General features: G+C 45.7%; 1 protein-coding gene across 3 annotated transcripts in view; it reads left to right on the top strand.

Annotated features, from left to right (window-relative positions):
* The first annotated feature begins 4,133 nt into the window (after nt 1–4,133).
* Septin11 (septin 11) overlaps nt 4,134–21,831 on the top strand; it is an 86,935-nt gene continuing 69,237 nt past the window's right edge. For all 3 annotated transcript variants that reach the window (XM_038348760.1, XM_038348751.1, XM_038348742.2), the window contains exon 1: nt 4,134–4,284. In XM_038348760.1, the coding sequence (XP_038204688.1) occupies nt 4,258–4,284 (27 nt within the window). In that variant the 5' untranslated portion in view covers nt 4,134–4,257. The remainder of the gene's footprint in view (nt 4,285–21,831) is intronic.

Here is a 21,831-nt window from a genome sequence, read left to right as displayed (position 1 = left end):
TATCTGTCTGTGCTACTGTGGCTCCTACTGCTTTGTGGGCAAGTTTTGAAACCCAGAGTGTGAGTCTTGGAACTTGTGGCTGTTTTGGGTCTCTGAACTTCTATAGGAATGGTGGAATTGAACCATCAGTTTTTACCCACAGGTTAGCTGAGCTGGCTCTGTAAATCAGCATGGAGTCTGTCACCTCAAAGTTTTCAGCTCATGCACATGAATATTTTTCCATTTATTTGGATTCAAAAATTGGGGTGGGATTTATCTCATTATGGAGTGCTTGCCTGGCAAACCCTCTGCAAGAATCGAGGTTCGAGTCACAGTATCACAGTATCTTATTAAAACTTGTTTCCAGAAATATTTTTGCATGTCTTTTTTTTTGTTTGTTTGTTTGTTTTTTTGTTTTTCAAGACGGTTTCCCTGTAGTTTGCATGTCTTTAAAACCATTTTCCTCCACAACTAGTTCCAAAACGGCCAGGGCTACACAGAGAAACCCTGACTTGAAAAACCAAAAATAAGGTTGAAGAGGTGGCTTAGAGGTTAAGAGACTGACTGTTCTTCCAGAGGTCCTAAGTTCAATTCCCAGCAACAACTTAGTGGCTCACAGCTATCCATATGGGAACTGGTGCCCTCTTCTGGCATGCAGACATATATGCAGGCAGAATACTATACATAATAAATAAAAAAATCTTAAAATAACTCAAAAAAAACCCAAAAACCATTTTCCTAAGTTCTTTATTCATTTTTCTGTGAATATAAATGAAAGTGTTTTCTAAATTTCATTTTCATATTGTTCATTGCAAATGCGTACAAATACAATCAATTTTTTGAGTATTGATCTCGTATACATCCTTGCTGAGCACATTTATTAGGTTTAATATCCTTAAGATTTCCTCTATATGAATTCATATTGTAATTGAATAAAAAGTTTCAAGTTTTCCTCTCTAATTTGCATATATTTAAATTATTTGAATATCTTAACACAATATTGAAGAAATTCAGAACCTAGTGCTTTACTCTCTAAATGTAGTGATGGTTTCTGACCCTTCTTCTTTCTTTCTCTTTCTTTTTTTTCTTTCAGAGGGTTTCACTATGTAGCCCTGTGTATCCTGGAACTGGTTACATAGACCAGGCTGTTATGTAGTCTATCTTCTTGTATTTGTTTTATGTCTTTCTCATTGTAACTGTATTGTTTACTATCTGTGTTTTCTTAATGAATCTCTTTCTTGTACTGTCAAAGTGCTCTTACATTAGATTTTAAAGAAGAAAATGGAGAGCTACAGAAACAACCTAGATAACTTACTTAATAATAATAATAATAAACTCTAGAATGCATAAGTCCTGTCTTCACGTCACTTAACTCCAGATTCAAACTTAGCAGTGTCTACTCATCAAGCTCAGCTCAGGTAATCTCTTGAGGGCTCTGAGGGGAGGAAAGAAGGGCATGATGAATGCTTTACCGTCAGGAATCTTTTAGAAGAGACATTTACCTCCTACCAAAGTGTATCATTCACTTGAAAAGCTCCCCAAATAACCTGGGATTCCACCAAAAAGGGGGATCGATCCTACATGAGTAACAATGTCAAGCATTCACAATATTATCTTTTCTAAAATGAAAATCAAAGTTACTTCTATGTTCACTAACCCCTTGGGCTCTTCACTGAATTCTTCCTATGGCAATCATAGCCTTCCCATAGCCTTCATCCCTAGTTCCATCTCCATACAAATGTGACTCAACATTTATAGACTATGTAAATATTTATTCATCATTCAACTTTATTGAGTGTTGCGATGTTGCTCAAATTCTTTTAAAGGGGGAGGTGCTAACAACATCTACCTACGGTCCAGAGACAAACTGAGGCACCATTCTACCAAAGTTCACTCTGGGAACCAGTGAGTTTGTTGTGCTTCCCTAGACCAAAGGTGAAGGGTTACTTACTGGAGGGAGGTGCTCCCTTTCTAGAGGCCATATTGAAAAAGGACATCACCCAGCAATGATGAAGGCTTTCCAAAAGATTGATCCTCTCTCTCCTAATCTTCCCATCCTATACACTCTAACCCTTCCAAAACTCCAAGTGCAGTTAAGGCAGAGGTACACAGAAAACATGGTAGTGGGGGGCTGGATACTGTGAGGGGATGCAATCAGTCAACAGGCACAGCTGAATGCCCCAAGATGGCAGTTGTTTGGCTCAGAGAATACTACTGTACATGTGTGTGTGCTAGATGCCAGAAGACAAAGACACACTCTTAGGCTGAGTTCATGTGTATTACTATGGCAACCTCTCAACTGCTTAGTTCATTTGCAGCAATGGTTAGGATGCCAGTCAGTCATAGTTCCTGCCTGTTGTCATCTGAAGTTATACATAGCACGAGCCTCCCTTTTTAATCTTAGACGTTTAAAGTTTGGACGAGAAACTATACATAATCCTTTTATCTACCAGTCCCGAACCCCCCTCAACCAAAGAGCAAGAAGGCATTAGAGTCAGAGGAAAGGAATTCTTGTTTTTGAGCGTCCTTGCACAGCCCCCACCCGTGTGATCTCTTACAACCCTGACAGGGTTTTGCGTACTGTGTTTGTTTGGCGTAAATGAGGTCCCCATTCTCAAAAGATTTGATGTCTATAGAACAGAAAGCGATCAAAACAGAAGTTAGTGCAGGCCTTATGTCAGAGCCCCCTACCCTTCCTTTGTCATACTCTTCTCTAGGTTCCTCTGCTAAGGGTGGGATTCACCCACCTATCAGAGCAGCCCAGCATCCGATCAGCCACTGGCGAGCCAGCGCCGCAGGGCCACTCATCCTCAGCCAAAGGCTGGGCAGGGCGTCTGAATCCTGCAGCCCACAGTGGGTGGCACAGGAGAGGTACACTTATGCCCTTCAAAAACTTAGATGTTTGAAGTCTCAGGTCAGACTCTGAGGTGCCCAGTTCAAAGAGGCAGCTTGCTAATAGACCTGGTTTCCCTTGAGGGCGCATTCACGTGGGTTGAATACAGGCAGCCCTTCAGTGCCTCTTTCCCCGTGCCTCAACCCACCTGGTTTCCTCAACTCAATCAAGTAGCTAGCCTCTTGTGGTGGTCATAGGTTCCCCGTGGAATGTACAGAGCGTGACACCTCTCACTGTTTAGCCTAAGCCTATGTCAGATGCATGCACAAGGACCCATCATAATCGCCTGCCACCCAGACACTAATGATCCATCATCTGCTGGAAAAATCCTTCCTGATGGTGGAGGAGCTACCCAGTCCCACGCCCCGTTGAGTCGCACCCACTCGTCAACCTCTTTGCGCCTTTCCTTCGCCCCACACCTGGCAGCCAGGATTGAGCATGCATGCCTCCAGCCCCTGGGTTATTGGGTCTGTCTCCGGGGATCTAATGACGTCGGCTGACCTCTCCGCACCAGCGACCTCTCCAGTGATACGGTGGAAAACGCTCTGGAGTAAGCCCACAACGACCTAAATTCTCCAGCGGGCACCGGAGTTTTTCTCCTGTCTTCAGCAGCCGAAGGTTGGGTTGTCCATGGCACCAACTACTACAGCTTCTTCCTCTCCAAAAGAGGTCCCCACGCTACAGCGACGGCTTCCAGCAGCTGGCTTAGTCTCCTTTCTGACGGAAAGCCCAGCAGACCGGCAATTCTTTCATTGTGGGGCACGCTCTGCCCTAGTGGATTGCTCACCATACTTTGTAAGCGGGTTCCACCGGGTGGGGCGTGTCACCCGAGCAACTTTCCTCTATATGCAGCCCCTGCTCTCGATAGTCCCCCTAGCTTCCCTGCCCCACCCCATAGCAGCTCCAGGTGCCGGCTCCGCGCAGCGCGTGGCAGCCCAGGGTTGGGACCTCCGCGCCTAGGTTTTTACCCGGACTCCAGCACGTGTTGCAGTGGGGAGAGTCAGGCATCGGCCAGGCTCGGGGCACCTTAGTGGCACAGTAGAAAGTCACAGAAGGGAAGGTGACTGATTCTAGAGAATGTTATCTTGCCAGCTGACCAGGATCATGGGATGCCCATTGCGTTCGATCGCTTGGCTGGGACGGGGAAGCTCCCTACACCCCCGTCCCGAGGCAGCCAATGGTCGCGTCCAGGCGGGAGGCCATGTTGCTGGAATAAAGCGGGCGGGGCGGCGCGGGCCAGCAGATGCGGCTGGAGGCGCGCGGGAGCTGGGTGCGAGCAGGGCGCAGCCGCGAGGGAGGCGCGGGGGAGGCCAGCGGGAACCGGGGCGCCAGCAGCAGCCTGTGTTGGCGGAGAGCAGCCGGGCGCAGCCGGAGTCGCAGTCGCGATGGCCGTGGCCGTGGGGAGACCGAGCGTGAGTGCCGGGGCCTCGCTTCCCCAGCGTGCTGATCGCGGGGCGCCGGGTGGGCTCCGCTTTGGGGCGCGTGCGGGTGGAGACTTGCGGGAACCAGAAAGGGTCTCTGGGTGGTGGCTGCTGGGGCTGTGGGTGTGTGCATGCATTTGGGCGCGCATCTGGGAGGGGAGCTTGGGGAGCCGGCAGGGTCAGAGCCTACCTGATGCAACAGTCGATCTTCTTGGAGCGCCCCTATTTCGGGGATGTGGGAGAAAAAACGACCCCTCTGTGAGGCGCCTTTTAAAGGGGTAGCTTGAGCCGCTGCTTTCCCCAGCTACCTCCCTCTCCCGGCGCACGCCGCTCGGCTGCTGATCGTGGAGGAAGGCGCCGGCTGCGGAGGGTTTCCTCGTGGTTCTCCCGCGCCCTGCGGGCGATCGGGGCACGGGAATTGGGAGCCAAAGCGCTAAGTCACACGGCTGTAGAAGCGGGTCCAAGGGGTGAGATGTCCGTGGTGGCTTACCCCTGGTGTATTGTGAAATTCCGGACACCCTCAGGCGCCCACCCGGGTGACCCGGCCCTGCCCAGGATGTGGACAAAGCCCTAGACACACACACAAAGTTTTCAAAGGGCTCCCTTTCGGGGTGGGTGGAAGTCCTGAAATACTCTGTGGCTGGCAGGCCGGGGGCAGCGGTAGTGAATGCGTGGCTCGAGGAAGAGGAAGGGAGGGTGGGTGCCTGGAAGAGGAGTGCCCCAGCACCCGAAGGCAGGGAGGGGATGCTCCTATCCGGACTCTGGGCCTGGGGTACACGCCGCGGGCCGCGCCTCTTGGAGTATCTGCAACTCTGGAGCCAGCCAGACCGAGTGGTACTTTGAGGATGTAGTTCGGGGTCTTGTTCCCAGCCTTGGGTGAAAGGGAGGGAAGGGGCGGTGGCGGCGGCCTTTCCTTTTTTATTGAAAGGAGCCCAGCCCAGTGGGAAAGGCGGAGTCCTCTTTTCTTTTTCTCATTTTCTTTGTCGAGGATCTTAGCCCACTTTTGCCTGGTCTGCCCTTGGGGCGCCTCCGGTGTGGTCCTTCCCTGGCTAGTACCCCATCTTCTTTTTCTTCCCTTTTCGAACTTTGCAGCTTGCTGCAGGTGGTGGCCTGACTTTTTGCAGATAAAGAGAAAAGTCTTAGGTAGATGCTGAAAGCTACAAAACCCAGATGCTCAGACTCTTGGCTTCCCCCTCCCCACGCCTCTCAGCACCCCCGAGGAGTCTCAGCCCTGCAGGAAGTTTATGGGGGGGGGTCACCCTTTGCAACGCCTATACCTCCATTTAGTGGTTCAGTTGCTTTTTCTGCTGTCTGAGGTGCTTTGAAAGACTTTTTCCACGGTGAGAAAATGTGCATTGGTCATTGCTAAGTGTTCCTGTGGGTCTGTCAGGCCTTTCGAACTCTATTACATGACATATTGTGGGTCCTTTATGTCTTCTGACATAAAGGACATAGTCTTAAGAATCTTGTCTTCCTCTTTATACAAATTATGCCCTTGTTAATTGGTTCTAGGCAGTCATTACTGAGGGAATTTGCATAGTCTGGACTGATCTCTTTAGAAACCAAGGTTAAATCTTGCCCTCGCCACATTTATTTTCAGGGCACAGATTCAAAGAACTAAAATAACAATATATGTTTTAGATGCATCAGCATGCGTCTGGGAATGCAAATATCCTGTGTAGGGGGTGTCTTTTTCAGCAACACTTATTGCGGGTGCATTCTTGAGGGTTGGGGGAGGTGGAAGAAATAATTTGCTGCACATTTCCAATAAATTAGTAGGTTCATATATGTCAGTTAAATAGGAACAATATGTGGCTTTAAGATTTAGTTGTGTGGCTGTAATCATATCCAACATAGGGTCTGCCAGCCATGTGTGAACTTAGTCCTACAGAGCTCTTGGGTAAGACCTCGTATTCAGATAACGGGAGATTTTTAAAGTATGGGTATACAGAAAAGGCGACTTATGCATATCCTGTGTTGTCACTGGGTTAAGATCAAATTCCTTAAAACTTAAAAACAAGACACCCCACCCCATCCCCCAGTTGTAAGAGTGATCAGGAATGAACTAGGAAGCTGAATAGCCTTTTCAGAGGCTACTGAGAATGTGTGACACATTTGCATGGGCTGGTTGGACTGTTTGCCCTGGGGGATCTTTTAAGTGTGGCCTCTGAAACTTCAGCAGAACAGCTCCTGCGAGTGCAGACCGTGCAGACCCAGCTCTGAGGTGGCTGTGCTGCTTCTCTAGTGTTAGTGTTTACATTTTCAACCTCCCCAGTCCCTTTATCTGCCCTGGGATTTAGACGAAAGAAGGAAAAGAAATGGGAAGGGAGAGAGCCACCCCAAAGTGGACTTATTCACAAGTGAAATTGCCTTACTGCTTTAGAATTTATTAAAAAATTTTAAAAAAGAGTTGTTGAGGAAAACAAAATTTTCTCCTGTCTGTACAAACCACTGTTCTGTGTTGAGAGAAGAAGAATGACTTTTAGTAAGTCACTCTCGGTATTAGGCAGGCTAGTGTGACGTTTGCAGTGGCTGACACCTGAGGTTTAGCGAACAGAAACACTTGTATGAGGGCCTGGGTGGTTTTACATTCTGAGAATTAAGTCCAGCTCCCTGTGCTTACAGTCTACCACTGAGCTACTTATCCCGTCCTCCAAATACTGTGTTGTCTATATTATGAAATGTGTATATTCAGTTACAACTGCTTAAATTTCCGGGTTAAATTCACATGCGTCTTAGGTAGAGAGAGGCGCTCTTGGTGACAGAGCAAAGGCCGTAGTTGAATGGGATGCTCATTCTTCCATTTTTCATCTGCGTTCATAGCGTGTTCCTTTGCCCGCTGGCCCCGGGCCTTGGCCCTGAGAAGACCCCACATGTGCTGTTCCAAGGGCCTCTCTCCTATGGCCGCGGCTCCATTTTGGATGGATTAGGGATTTTACATCCACATCCCAAAGCAGCTGTCCATTCTGAACAAGGCATGGTGATTACTCTGCCTGGGAACCAGGCCTTGTGTAGATGGCATGCGCTCTCTTTTAGGTCATCTGCGTTACAGTGTCTGGGACCTGGGAAGAACTTTAGGAGTGAAATGGTGTGGGTACTGCCCCAGTGCAGAAATATTGCCTCTTTTTTTTTTTTTTCCTAGCTAAAGCTCTGTTTCAACTTTTCCAGTGGAAATGGCATATGATAGCCTTTAAGAAATTTGTTTAATTGCCCTTTCATCCATTGAGCTGAAAGAAATGGAAAACCAAGTTACTTGTTTGCCCATTTGATGCTACACGTTTGAGTACCTGCTTCGTGCCGGTCTCTGTCCCTGGAGTTCGGGATATAGCTGCGGAGAATAAACTGCCTTCTTCCTTGCAGCAGTTATTTATTTGTATTTATCCATTTTTAAAAGGTTCAAAAATCCCTGTGTATTAAAGTGACATGGGATTTGTAAACTGGGGAGAAAGGAAGTATGTGCTTATTGCTGACGACAGTTAGGGATCAGGTGGCGTTTTTCTCTGAATCACTTCAGAAAGCTTTAAAGATACTGCCTCCTCAGGGGTTGTCTCCTCAGGAGGTGGGGTTTTCCTCGTGTGAGGAAGTAGGGACAATGACGCCTTCCCATTTGTTCTAAGTTGACATTACTGTGATTTGAAAACGTGAGTGCAGATGGAGGACTCTAGCTGGATGCCTGTGGTGAACGACTGATGGATTGAGAAGAGCTCAGGGAAGAGCCCTCTGTGCAACGCGTGGACTCTGGCTGGAGAGTTTTCTAAACGATCATAACGCTTTAGCCGGTGATAGATTTGTACGTTGAGAACCAAAAAGTGTCAACGATTAAGAGTCAGAAGAACACTTTAAAGTGCAGTAATGCTTATTCTAAAACTGCTTGGAAACCAGTTAATTTCTTTAAAAGAAATCTTTTAAATGACCTTTAGCAATGTGTCCATACCACAGTGGAAGTGGGACTCGGGGAAACCAGTCAGAGAAGGAACACGCCCACTGCTGTCAGGTGCCGGCCTTCCACCAACTTCTGGAGGTTTATTTTCCCAAGCATAAGCCATCTTGCTTAAACTGCTAATTAGAAACCAAACTGTGTGCCTGGCCACTGGATGCTTAGTGTTAGGCATAGGCCACTGTGTGTCTCTGTCAGGACAAAGGGATGAATGATGGCGGGACTCCATGTTGCCACGATTTGGAGAGGCGGCTTTGATTGATTGCCAAAGCACTAAGCATTTCCCCCATTGAAGATGCCACTCTGGAGCGGGCTTCAGTTTCTTTTCTTTATGGGATCTTAATTTGTTTCAGGGAGAAGAGAGGCTGCATTTAGACTTTCTTCCCCCATTTGGGACTTGTCTTTTGTGGTCTTGGTTACACCTGTCACAGTTGGGGTCAGTAAAGCTGAACCATTGTGTAAGACTAAGTGAATCTAAAGCTTTTATCCTTTTCCCCAAGGGGCCCTACTTTATAATTTAACTGATACCCTCCTCGTCTTTTAAATCTAGATTGACAGAAAACTCTTCCAACTAAACAATACCTCCCCTGACCCACTCAGCACTGCTGGCAGTCCATCAATGCCGTTTCTGTTGAGCACAAAAACAATACACGGGCTAAGGTGACACAGACAGGATTCGAAAAGGAATTTGCTGGGTGATCAGAAATAAAATTTGCTTTGTTTCAGCCCTGGCTTGAGTTAGAAACCAGGGGTGTGCTCCCTGGTGTGACTGTAGTCGAATGTTAACTTGTCTCTAGTGTCAGTACCCGTGAATGAGAGCACAGCACTCAAGCCCAGTGACACGGGCAGTCATGAGTGCAGACGCTGTCTGTACACTTTGGAACTGTGGCCCCGTGCGATGGGGTGTGGTGTGTCGAGCAAGGGAGCAGGCTTGAAAAAGCAGGAAGGAGTCATCCTCCAAGAAGGTAACTTTGGGCCCTTCGAGTAGGACTTCTGTTCAAAACAAACACACAAAGCTTTGTTTTTTTCTGTTGTGCTAAAGGAAATTAATATGAAACTTAGCTTATTTCTTTTGATAAGTAGCATTGCTTGGGGAAGAATTTATAATTTTCTTAGAAATTGAAAACAGTCATTCTTTTTGGTGATATTTTATCTGTTTTATCAGGCGTTGCTCACTCACTTTTTGTGTGCAAGCACCGAGATTGTTGCAGTGATTCACACACAGTCCCTGTGTCTTACTGTGGTTTGTCTCTTTAATTGAGGTATTGGCCTAAGTGGCTGAGCCTAGCCTGTTAGGGCTCCCATCCTGTAACTGGTGGCATTGTTTTCCTGACAGCAGAACTGAGTGAGGAAATCAAGTCCAAGGCGGCTACAGACAAGTGTCAATAAGCTTGTAATAAGTTATTATGACAAGCATGGATAAATGGTGTGTGCAGTGAGCTCTGGAAGAGAGAGAGAGAGAGAGAGAGAGAGAGAGAGAGAGAGAGAGAGAGAGAGAGAGAGAGAGAGAGAGAGAGAGAGAGAGAGAGAGAGCCTTTTGAAGCAATCTAGTGTAGCTCAGCTGTTAGTTCAGGGTTGGTGGCGAGGTGGAGGGACATGAGACAGGAGGTAAAAGTTTTTATGTAGACATGTCTTCACTGTTGCTACTCTTTGGATACTTTATATCCTATTCATGCCTTGCTCCCAACCTAAACTATTCTTAGTCTTGGAATTGGTGGAGGTAAGACACTGAAGATCAGCAGACTGCTAATTCGTTCGGGCTAGGTTCTGTAGAGGAGGCGTGAGAAAGGATTCACACCGAGCCCTTCGAGGAGAAACTTGAAGATCTGGGAACTTTAGCTGCAACTAGGATTAGCAGAAAAGAACTCAAAGCCCACTGGATCCTATGAGAATAGGAGTTTGTATTAAATACCAGCGTTCCCTTAAATTTGAATACCCATTTCATTCTTCTCATTTGTGTGTGTATTTTTATGCCGTATACATTTGTGAATCTCATTAAGAGTGTCCACTGAATTTGTTTTGAACTGATTTTGAAACTTAGAAAAAAAAGCGGCCTTCAAAAGTCTTTGTGAATGAGGAACTTGTTCAGAATCTTGATTTTGGTTTTTTGAGACAGGGTCTTACTGTATACGTCACACTGGCCTTGAACTAGGTGTGTAACTGATAAGTAGCACAGGGTGGTCTCAAAATTCATAATCCTCCTGCTTCTGCCTCCATGTCCTGGCATTACAATATGTGTCACCATGCCTGGTAGCATCTTGATTTTATTTTTTTAGTTTATTCTATTCAGATTTCTGATGAAACAATTATACCCCCATTCTCAGAATACACAATCCACAGATTGTGTGTATGAGAGACAAGTGAGAAGTAACGTAGACAGGAAAATGAGGCATGAGCAATCACCTGGTTTGAGGCAGCCCATTGGTGGGTAAAGCTTTGGGATGGGACGGTTCTTTTTGCTGTTGCTGTAGACAAGAAGTGGTGGGAGGAAGGGTTGCCTTTTGCTCAAGGTTTGAGGGGCTGTAGACCTTCCTGTTGCCCAAGGAATGGTGGTGGCCAGCTCCATGGCATCCTGTTCACATTATGGAGGACCAGGAGCCAGAGATTCTGAGCCTGGAAGTGGACCGAGGCTGTAACTCTCAAGGCCACTTCCTCAGCTAGGCCCCACCTCTGAACGCTTACACAGTCTCCCAAAATAGTGCTACCAATTTGAAACCAGGTGTTCAAATATGTGAACCTGTGGGTGACATTTTGACATTCGAGCCATACAAGGAAGCAAAGCTCTTAGATCAATATGCACACAGGCCTACCATCTGTGTCCATTAGGTTAAAGTGAGTTGATGTAATAAAATGACTGAGGTTTGGTGGTTTACATAGCAAAGAGTTATCCTCGTTGAAAGTTCTTACCAGTTGCATCTTTGAGGGCTGGTCTGTTTTGACTCCAGCACCCAACCCAGGCTTGTGTGTCTGGTGGCAGAGCAGAAAGATCCTGGTTCCTGAGCTGACTTTGATGGGTCACTTGCCCTTGGATCTCATTGGCTAAAATAATGATCATCCCAAACTCATCAGGATGAGGATGAATAATAGTCTGGTAAAGAGTAGCCCTGGAAGTTACTCGGCCAAGCTTGCGAGCCATGGGATGGGAGGTTGATCCTTCAGGGAGAAGCAGCGAGTATTTTGAATGACAATTGACCATAGTGTGCTCTGCACTGAATCTTGTGGATCCTCGTGAAGCCAAGGGTCCTTATTATTAGTAGGTGTGTGTGTGTGTGTGTGTGTGTGTGTGTGAGAGAGAGAGAGAGAGAGAGAGAGAGAGGGAGGGAGGGAGGGAGGGAGGGAGGGAGAGAGAGATAGGAGAGAGAATTTACTCAGCAAAGTTTCATTGCTCATTCAGGATTCTTGAATCCAGGGCCTTAAAAAAAAAAGATTGGTCTTTAGTGGTCGTCCTCACTCTCCTAAGCCTGTTCTGATCACAGCTGGCCATGGTGTGATGGTGGCGAAGTAGTAAGGAAAGCTAAAGAAAGAGGAACAGCCGGAGCGAACTGAGGGCACACAGTGATGGAGTCTGTTGTTCACTGTGATGAGCTTCCAGTGGCTTCATCGCCCAGCGATGCGGTGACCTTCCGAAAGACCTTCTGTACTGCTTGCTGGCGGCCTCGGCTTGGGACTTTACTCGATGGGAAATAGCTGTGAGGCCATTAGGATTTCCAGCTGCTTGACAGAATCATTTCCCTTGGGAGGCATCCAAAGCAGCCCGTTCCCAGCCGGCCTGTCCTAAATGCAGATGTCTCACTTCCTCTCCTTGCCTCCCTCTGCTGAGAGAGGGGCAGCCTCAGCATTTGGGGGGACAGCTGCAGGCTCTGAAACCAGGATGTTCCAGCAGGATGTGCCAAACTCTGTCACCTTAGGCAGGTTACTCATCTCCTTTGTAGACTAGTAACAGTCCTTTATGAGAAGATTTAGCAATGTATAGTTCAATACAATCAAAAAAAAAAAAAGATTTAGCTTCCTCAGCCATGCTTACAGCAATACCTTGATGGTCTACAATAAGACGTGGTTGGTGGGGGGGAGGGGGCAGTGAATGTTGAGGTGGTAACAGCTTTGTGCTGACGGTGGGGTTCAAACTTAAGACTGCCACCCCCTCACTTTAGCGGGAACTGAGCCTTGGAAGGGTATAGCCCCCTGTTCTAGTCAGCACACCTTTGAATCGTGTAGTAAGCATTCCAGCTCTCATCATCAACCTCCCATTGTAGATGGGCTTTGGCCAGTTTCTTATTTGAATTCGCGCACTAGTGACTGACTGCAGCGTTGTGGCATCCCACTTAGAGTATGTGCTAGGTATGTTTTCTTTTTTTTAAAGATACTAATGAATAGTTGGGGTGGTAGTGTACCTCTTATCCTAGCTCTCCGGAAAATGAGGCAGCAGAATTATTGTGAGTTTGAGGCCAGCCTGAGCTACAGAATGAGCCCATTCCAAAAAAAGAAATCTCATAAGCAAATGAATAAATAAATCTGTAAATAAATAACAAGGGATTATCAGATATTGATATGGATGGTAAGAAGCAAGCAGACCCTCATCACATTGGCAGTGCGTTGGAGCAGCTTTTGGGCATGGTCATGTATCCTTAGTCTGGGTGTCAGAGTGAGGGGCATGTCTGTTGTGTACTTACATTCCCTATCAACATTGGCTGAAGAAGTGAAATCTCACTCTGCAAGTGTGCTGCCTAAGACTTGCATTGAACTCGCGTGTGGGCCCTACCTCCACACAACTTCCCTTGGTCTGGTGCTGTGTGACCTCAGGTAGATGTAGAATCACAGCTGTGCTTTCCTGACCTATATGCCCATCTAGATGCACAAAGGATGGCTGTCCCAACGGGAATCCATGACCAAGGGCATGGAAGGTGGTGGTTTGAGACTCACTTCAGCCAGTAAGTTGGGCAACTCTGAGGTACAAGATACCTACCTTCTGAGGGTTCCTACTGAGCCTCAGCCTGCAGGGGTGATTCGCTTCTCAGTCATTGTCCACTAGCTTCTCCTCCTTCTGTGTTTCACTCTCTCTAGTCTGTACTCAGGTTCTACTGCATCCCACCAAACAACTCCTTCATGTGAGACTGTCTCAGGTCCTTGCCGTTTAAGGAAACCTGGATGACATCACATTTGTTCCTGTCTGGGGGGGGGGGGGCTCTTTGACTTCATATGGTAAAAGAATCGGAATGTTTTATAAAAGCAGGCTACCTGGGATGATCAAATGATCCTCAAGTGCTGGGCAGTAATGGCGCCCACCTTTAATCCCAGCACACAGGAGGCAGAGGCAGGCAGTCTCTGCAACTTTGAGCCCAGCTTGGTCTACAGAAGGAGTTCTGGGATAGCTCGGGTTACACAGAGAAGCCCTGTCTAGAAAAACAAACAAACAAAATGCTCAAACAAATTGAGCATTTCCTAGGTTTTTACCACCATTTCATGGAGGGCAGGCATCAAAACTTTTGTAAAATGTGGCCTCTGAGAGAAGAGAGTGTATCAGAGTTCTTTGGGATTTTCACGTGTAGGTCTTTGGAGTGGAACTCCCAAGTTCCCAGGTTAGATGTGCTTACTTGGGAAGGAATAGCATTCATTAAGACTGGACTTACCTATTTCAGATAAATTTCCTTTCCTATTAGTCCAATTTGGAATGATTGAGCGCCTTTGTTTTTCCCTCTATATAATTTGTTGGCTAAGGATAAGATAGAAGACAAATAGATCTTCATGCTTCTAATCCAGCCCGCTCTGATTGCCAGCTCTCAGAATAAAACACAGCTTAAAGATCTGACTCATGTCATTCATCTGTGTGATGTGTAGCAGGATGCTTATCTTGTGAGCTCACGAATACCACAGCCATGTCTGTTAAGAAGACACTGTCAGAATTTCTCTTCATCTTCCCGCTCTCCCATCCTCTCTCTCCTTTTTTCTGCAATCTTTCCCAGGATTTGGAATGAGTGACAGAGATAGAGATGTCTCCTCTCAGGGCCAAGCTCTCATCAGTTACTTCTTAGCCCTTTGAAGAGTTCTGAGTCTCTCTATTAATTTACTGCAAACAGAAACTTCTCTGACTAAAACTGAGAGCAGCACTAATGTATGGGTCTAAACAAACACTCAGAAGTCAGCGTGACCCTGTCCATTGAGCACAATGACAGTATTGCACCAGGTGGACAATACCAGGCCTGAATTCCTTGCTGTGGGGCAGGTCTCAAGATTGAGCAATATTACGGCCCTGGATTACTTGGTTTGCCCAAGAGTTTTTAGGATAATTGCTCAAATGATCTCTTTACTTGGGCCAGAGGCTGTTTCTGAAATCCTGGAGAGATTCTTAGAAAGGTCACACAGCAGGCTGTTCAGCGGAGGGCCACCTTCTCCCCGGCGTTAATTAGCATCTTTCCACCCATCTTTGTTTGCTTTGGCTTGTGTGTGCCCCAGCAGCCTGGGACCAGCACCTTGGATTAGCCTGTTTGTTCGTTCCCTATCTCTGTTTTCCAGCTCTTCCATCCCTCTTAGTCACCTCTCCCCAGGGAATGGTGGTTGCAAAGTTTGTAATTAAGCACACAGTCATCTCTGAACCCTCTAAGAAAGTTTTCTAATTGTTGCTCGTCAGATTTGCCTCCTTGTGAAGCTAAAATTCCTCCGCATTTTCTGGTTGTAAGGCAGACAGTTAAGGTTTCAGCCATTGAAATGACTAATTACTTTGCTGTCTGCAGTTGCAGCTTAGAACTGGCTTTTAAGCTGTGTGGTTGAGGATCTGCAACTGAACTGGGCTTTTTAAAAAAACGTTTTATTTAGCATATGTTAGCTATACATAGTAATGTGTTGAATTACGACATTTTCGTGCATGTGTGCATTGTATTGGATCGTAGTCACCCCGTTACCCTTCTTACCCTCCTCCAGCTCCTGCGAACCCCATTTATTTCCCCGTCTATCTCTTCCACTTTCACATCTTTTTTTTTTACTTTTTTCAAAAATTCTTTTTTAGTTTAAAAAATTTTTATTTTGATATCATTGTTAATTAAAATGTGATTATGTAACTCTCCCCTTCCCTCTATTTCCTTCCAAGTGCCTCCCCACAAATTGATAGCCTCCCCTGACTATTAGTTTTACATATATATATACATATACATATACATATACATATACATATACATATACATATATATATATATATAATGGTTTTAGGACTGGCCACTTTGTATTGGCCAACCAATTCTTTTGTTTTGTTTTTTTGATGACCAATAGGTTCATTAAATTTGCTCTTAAGCACAGTGAGAAGCTGTTTACACCATGTTGCCTGGGCATCCAACCTTTGGCTACATTGTTGAAGAAAGTACCCTCTGTCTCCCATCAGCAATTAACGGGCTATCAGTCCTCAGAGGTGAGGCCTTCTGAGCTCCTCCTCCCCACTTGACAGTGTATGGAGGGCCCCATTGTATGCAGGTGATCACAGCCACTGAATTTATATGTAAAATGGCCATGCCGTGCTTGCATGTGTAGTGGCCATGCCATCCTTGGGAGACAGCGGTCCACAACACTTCTGCCCTTCTGGCTTATATAGTCTTTTCATCTTCCTTTCCACCATGTTCCCTGAGCCTTGCAACTGGTGATACAGAGAGTTCGAGGCCAGCCTGGTCTACAAGAGGTAGTTCCAGGTCAGTCTCCAAAGCTACAGAGAAACCCTGTCTCAACCCCCTCTCCCTGTTTCAAGATGTCATGGATGATGACGACTTTTTGACATTTTCTGGTGGGGTTCATGTAGGCATTTAGAAGAGCTGGCAATGTTGTAGAATATTGTCAGATCTCTCTCTAAAAAAAATTAAATGCATTCTTTGATAATTTCATATATCTATATCATATATTTTGATGGTATTTATTTGCCCCCTCTCATTAGTGTCTCATCTATCTCCTCCTACTCCTGGGATCCCTCTTTTCATCAAGTCACCTACTGCTTTCATGTCTTAAAAAAATTAACCCCTGAGTTTAATTAAGGTTGCTCGTATGAGCACGGGTGTGAGGGATTCTGTTTACTGAGGTGTGCACACTCACTATCAGCTCCACTTCTGAAGAAAAGAAAAATGACTGGCTTTCAGCAGCCAGTACTTGCCTACAGCTGCTCAGGCGGCGTGTGCGTGCGTGCGTGCGTGCGTGCGTGCGTGCATGAGGCCCTTTCTCATCCACGCTGGAAATCCTTCTCCTTCTTGAAGAGCTGTACTTACTCTTCACTGGCTTTTCCTGTTTCCTGTTCTGTAAGTCAACAGCCGTTGTGCCCCAGCTGACCCCAGGCAAGAAGGAAGAAGCCCAAACCGCATTCCTTCTCACTCTCCTACTCCAGCCGCACCAGATCCAAGGTCCGTCCTTGGTTTCAGGGCTGGTGAGTTGTGCAGACTTGTTCATTCCTACCTCGCGCCTTAACTCCTTCTGACAGGCTTCCTCAACCAGTGTGGTAGCTGAGACCCTTCTGCGATACTAGCCCTGTCTTCTGGACTCTTGGCAAGCTTACAGTGTTTCTGATGAGAACAGGCTGAGACTCAAGGATGCCCAGCTTCTGTGACTTGGAGGGTCTTGCACTATAATCATTGATGTTTGGCTCTTGCTCTTCTCTTGGATAAACGTGGGGATTTGCCTCCTGTAATCAGAAAAAGGGGGGCACTTATTTTATTTTCCTTTTTTTATTATGGAATTTTTTTTAAACGATTTATTTATTAATTATGTACACAGGGCTCTTCCTGCACGTATCCCTGCAGGCCAGAAGAGGGCACCAGATCTCATTACAGATGGTTGTGAGCCACCATGTGGTTGCTGGGAATCGAACTCAGAACCTCTGGAAGAACAGTCAGTGCTCTTAACCTCTGAGCCATCTCTCCAGCCCTTTATTATGGAATTTGAGCAGTAATTGAAAGCGAACCATGAGCTTTCTTAGGCCGTCCTTTCGTGTGAGTATTCTTTGGGTTTAAGGCTGGGATAGAAGTGGCACACACAGGGACTGGCAGTGTGTCAGGCTCTGAAGAGAATGTTTTCCGACTCTGCTGGCTGTTTTCCATTGCCTACCCTCTCCTCAGAACACTTGGGCAGCCCAGCTTATGCCAACTGGCTCTGACCAGCAAGCTAGTAGCAGTTGTTCAGCCGAGGGCAACAGGTGCAGCGGCTGTCCTTTCAGTTGTGTGCCGGGTGGACCAGTTGTCTGTTTTTAAACCTGCTCATACCAATTGTAGAAGTCATCAGACGTGTGTGGTTTAATTTCATGTTCAGTAAGTCTATGAAATATAGGTGTGAGAATCGACTTGCTTCTAAATTAGAGGTGCTAGAAAGATTCATCAGGGTAAGAATTTTGCTAATATAGAACTTGTGTGTTTTATATAGGTAAGATACTTGTCAAAAAGATGGAGGAAAAGATTGGGTTTAAGCAGAGTCTGGGATCTCGGGAGAGGGCTCAGTAGTTAAATAGCACTTGCTGCTCTTGTGGAGGACTGGGGTCCAATTCCCAGCACCTACACTGGACACATACCCCTACACAGACACACATACATAAATTATGTCTATAAATATATATGTATGTATTATAGATAAATATGCATGTATGTTATATGTAAATATATGTTATATATAAATGTATACATATTTTGGAGACTGGATCTCTCTTCATAGCCCTAGCTATTCAGAAACTCACTATGTAGATCAGGTTGGCCTTGCATTCAAACAGATTTACTTGCATCTACCACTCCAGTACTGGGATTAAAGAATGCCTGACAAAATACATTTTCTTAAGTAAAATAAATGAAATCACAAACAATGTCTGTATGTCTACTGGAATTGCAACCTGGGCAAACTTGTTCAAATTCCTCTGAAAACGCCTTGGCCCTTTGTCAAAAAACAAAAAAACCAAAAAGCCCTCACAAATATTTAGATGTTTTAAGGTGAAATAAAATATTTAGGCTATGACTATTTTTATAATATCTCAATCTTTAAATTCCTTTTAAGATAAATCCTGTTCCTTTGGATAAAGGAACTTTTATTTAACAAAACTATCCCTTTTTACTTATTGTTCCCATATGCTAGCCTGCATTGTGTGTGGCTTCTCCTCACATGGGGGGGGGAACATTTGCTTTTAAATGAGTGGTTATGGGGGTCTGGAGTGATGGCGTAGCGGTTAAGAGCACTCACTCACATGGCAGCTTACAACTGTCTGTAACTCCGAGATCCAACAGCCTTACACGGATATACATGCAAACAAAACATCAATATTGCATGAAATAAAAACAAATCATAAAAAGGAGAAATGAATGGTTTGTCTTATGTTCAGATGCACTTAGTTATTGTATCCTAATACAAATAATTATCAAGTTTCTTGTTTTATTTATTTTTTTTTCTGAGACAGGGTTTCTTTGTAGCTTTGAAGCCTGTCTTGGGACTAGCTCTTGTACACCAGGCTTGCCTCGAACTCACAGAGACCCACCTGCCTCTGCTTCCTGAGTGCTGGGATTAAAGAGTGCCCAGTTTATTGTTGTATTTTTGATAAAAGATTTAGAGATAAAAGGATCCTGTTTGGTTGGCTTCTCTTAGTTTAGCCCAGAGTAGAAGGCACTGGGATTCTAGATGCAGAGATGTAACCTCATCTTGTAAAGGCAGCATTACTGGTTTTTATTTTTACTTCTAGTTCTTGTTTGTTTTCTTTTGTCTTTGAGATAGAGTGCCACGTAGCCCAGGCTGGTCTTCAACACTGGATCCTGTCTTAATGTGCTCCACCACCTCCAGATGCTAGAATTTCAGGCTTCCAGTGCCCTGCCTGGCTAAGGCTTCTCAGTGCTTCCTTTGAGTTTTTCTCTAGTCTGTTCTGTCTGGGAAGGGGAAGCTGTTTCCTTATGTGTGGATGAAAGCTAGGGCCACAATCTGAACTAGTCACCTTCCTGGGTTTTTGCATTCATTCAAATACTCTGATTTCCCCAAGTAGCACACACTGGCTGTTCGCCTGGCCAGTCTCCCATGGTTGAACCCTTAATCCTTTCAGAATATATTTTTTAAGTGACTAATTTTCTCTTCTCTGTCTCTGTCTCTGTCTCTCTTTCTCTGTCTCTTCTCTCTCTCTCTCTCTCTCTCTCTGTGTGTGTGTGTGTATAGATATTATAAATATGTGCAGTTGAGTGCAAGTTCTCTAAGGCACAAGTAGAAGACCTTAGATTCCCTGAGTTGGAGTTAGGGGCTGTTGTGAGCCATCCCATATAAGTGCTGAGAACTGAACTCTGGTCCTCTGTATGAGTAGTCAAGCTATTACTGCAAAGCTATCTCTCTAAACCCTTAATTTTTAATCTTTAGGTGTTAAAAAGGTAAATAGCTTGGGGCAGGAGAGATGGCTCAGTGGTAAAGAGCTCTAGCTGTTCTTTCAGGGGACCTAGGTTTGGGGCTGGAGAGATGGCTCAGCAGTTAAGAGCACTGGCTTTTTCTTCCAGAGGACCCGGGTTCAGTTCTAAGCACCCACATGATAGTTCACAACTGTCTGTAACTCCAGTACCCGAGGATCTGACCCCCTCACACAGACATGCGTGCAGACAGAACACCAATGCACATAAAATAAACAATAAAAAGAGCAAGTAGCTCAGCATACAGAATATGCTTTATGGAAATGTCCTGTAACATGGCTCCATACACAAGGTGCGTGCAGTGCACAGTGAAATCTGTGTTTGAAAACAAACACAGTGTAATAAGTAGGTATAGTGGCAGCTCCAGGACACGTGGGAAATGGAGGGCAGGAGCGTCAGGAGTTCACGGTTATCTTCAGCTCTGTAGTGACTTTGAGGCGTGCCTGAGCTATAACCTTATCTTCAAAAAAAAGGAGACAATGGCAAGAAAAGCAAGTAGGAAGTTATTCTTCTATTCTAAAATAAAGGGGGTAGTGGGAACAATTGGAGGCTGTGATGTGTGATCCTTCATTCCTCAGACTTGAACTGGAGCCATTTACATGTACTCTGAGGATGCTTGTATGCCTTGCATGTGGGCCTTACATATGCGCCCTGCCTAGACTCCTTGTCCACATCCCAATGATTTCCTGATGGAAGCTGTGTAACTGCACACTTTTCTGTGGTTGGAGTTCAGTAGGTAAGTGTTTGCCTTCATGACAGCTTTGCAAGTGGGTTTGTTAGGTGCTCCTCTCAACCCAGTGCCTACAGCTGCTGTGTGAGGGATCAGGATTGAGACATGCTCCCTGCAACCAGCCGTGTTCTCAAGACTGAGTCCTGCGTGTTGGTTAAACCCTCTTACCATAGTGGGGATACCAGCCTCAACTATGAATAGCTCTGGCAGATGGGAGTTTTAGTGATGGTGGAAGTATTCCTCTACTACATTGCCAAATGTGGCAGTCACCAGCCATGCACGGATGGCGATTGTACCCTTAAAATAGGTCTAGTAGGGCTGCAGAACTCATTTTAATTTAGCTTGATGTTAAAATAGTTTATTTTTATTAGGTTTATCCATTTCATTTATGAGGAGTGTGTTGCTTGCGTGTGCATGTGTGCACATGAGCATGCTTGGTACCGGTAAAGGTTAGCAGAGGGCACTGGACCCGGAAACTGGAGTGACGGATGGCTGTGAGCCACCGTGTGGGTGCTGGGGATGGAATCCAGGTCCTCTGCAAGAGCAACAAGGGCTGTTAACTGCTGAGCCGTCTCTTCGCCCATTAATTCAACTTAATTTTAATTAACTGATATTGAAACAACCACATTGGGCTAGTGAATCCCAAATTGTATAACACAACTTTAGGGGTATAGTCTGGAAATAATTATAGTCTGGAAATAATCTGGTCTTTCTCTCTGATTTTTTTTTTTTTTTGAAATAGAAAGCCTACAGATTATAAGCAAGAACTACCATGCTAGCTACATCTTTTTTTTTTAATTAAAGTGAAAATTTCAAACATCTACAAGAGTTGGGAATGGTGTGGCAAACCGTTCTAACCTGTTATGTAGGGCAGTCGCTAGTTCATGACCGGTCTCAGGCCATGTTTCCCAGAGTGTCTGTTCACCTCCCTCCCTCCTTGAGTAAGTTGGAGACCTGGACCGAACTCTCATCCGGAAGAGAGAGGGGAGTAAGAGGCATCAGAGAGAAGTCCACCGCGACCCTCAGAGGATTCTGTGGTTTAACGGTGCTAAGCCTATAGGTAGTGAAGGTTATGACTGGCAATGGTAGGGAGCGAGTGCCGAAGTGTGTGGCCATCTTTGAACTTGTACTGTTTGACCCCCTGCTGTCATTGTCATCAGCCCTGTTCCCTCATCACCATCATCATTGCCACCACCACTACCGTCATCGTCTGTCAAAAAAAAAAATCAACCTCAGCAGGCCAGTCGCTTGCGCCAGGCCTCGCTTACCTGGGCTTATATTGAGCCTTGGGCTTATGCGTAACTGAAAGCGTGGAGACTCTACTCATGTGCAGTATTTATTGAACGGCAGCGGTGCCGAAGCATGGAAACTTCAGGAAGAGTGAAAGGGCTGAGGCCGTTTTTTAGCTGAGACTCCTCAGCTAGCTTAGCTCCAGAGAGAAGCAGCTTGACCGGGGCTTGCACACTGGGTGCTCTGATTCCCTGGGCTAAGCCTCACAG

The sequence above is a fragment of the Arvicola amphibius genome, chromosome 1 (genome assembly GCF_903992535.2).
Source record: "Arvicola amphibius chromosome 1, mArvAmp1.2, whole genome shotgun sequence".
Taxonomy (NCBI): Eukaryota; Metazoa; Chordata; class Mammalia; order Rodentia; family Cricetidae; genus Arvicola; species Arvicola amphibius.
This window is presented reverse-complemented; position numbering and strand designations above follow the sequence as displayed.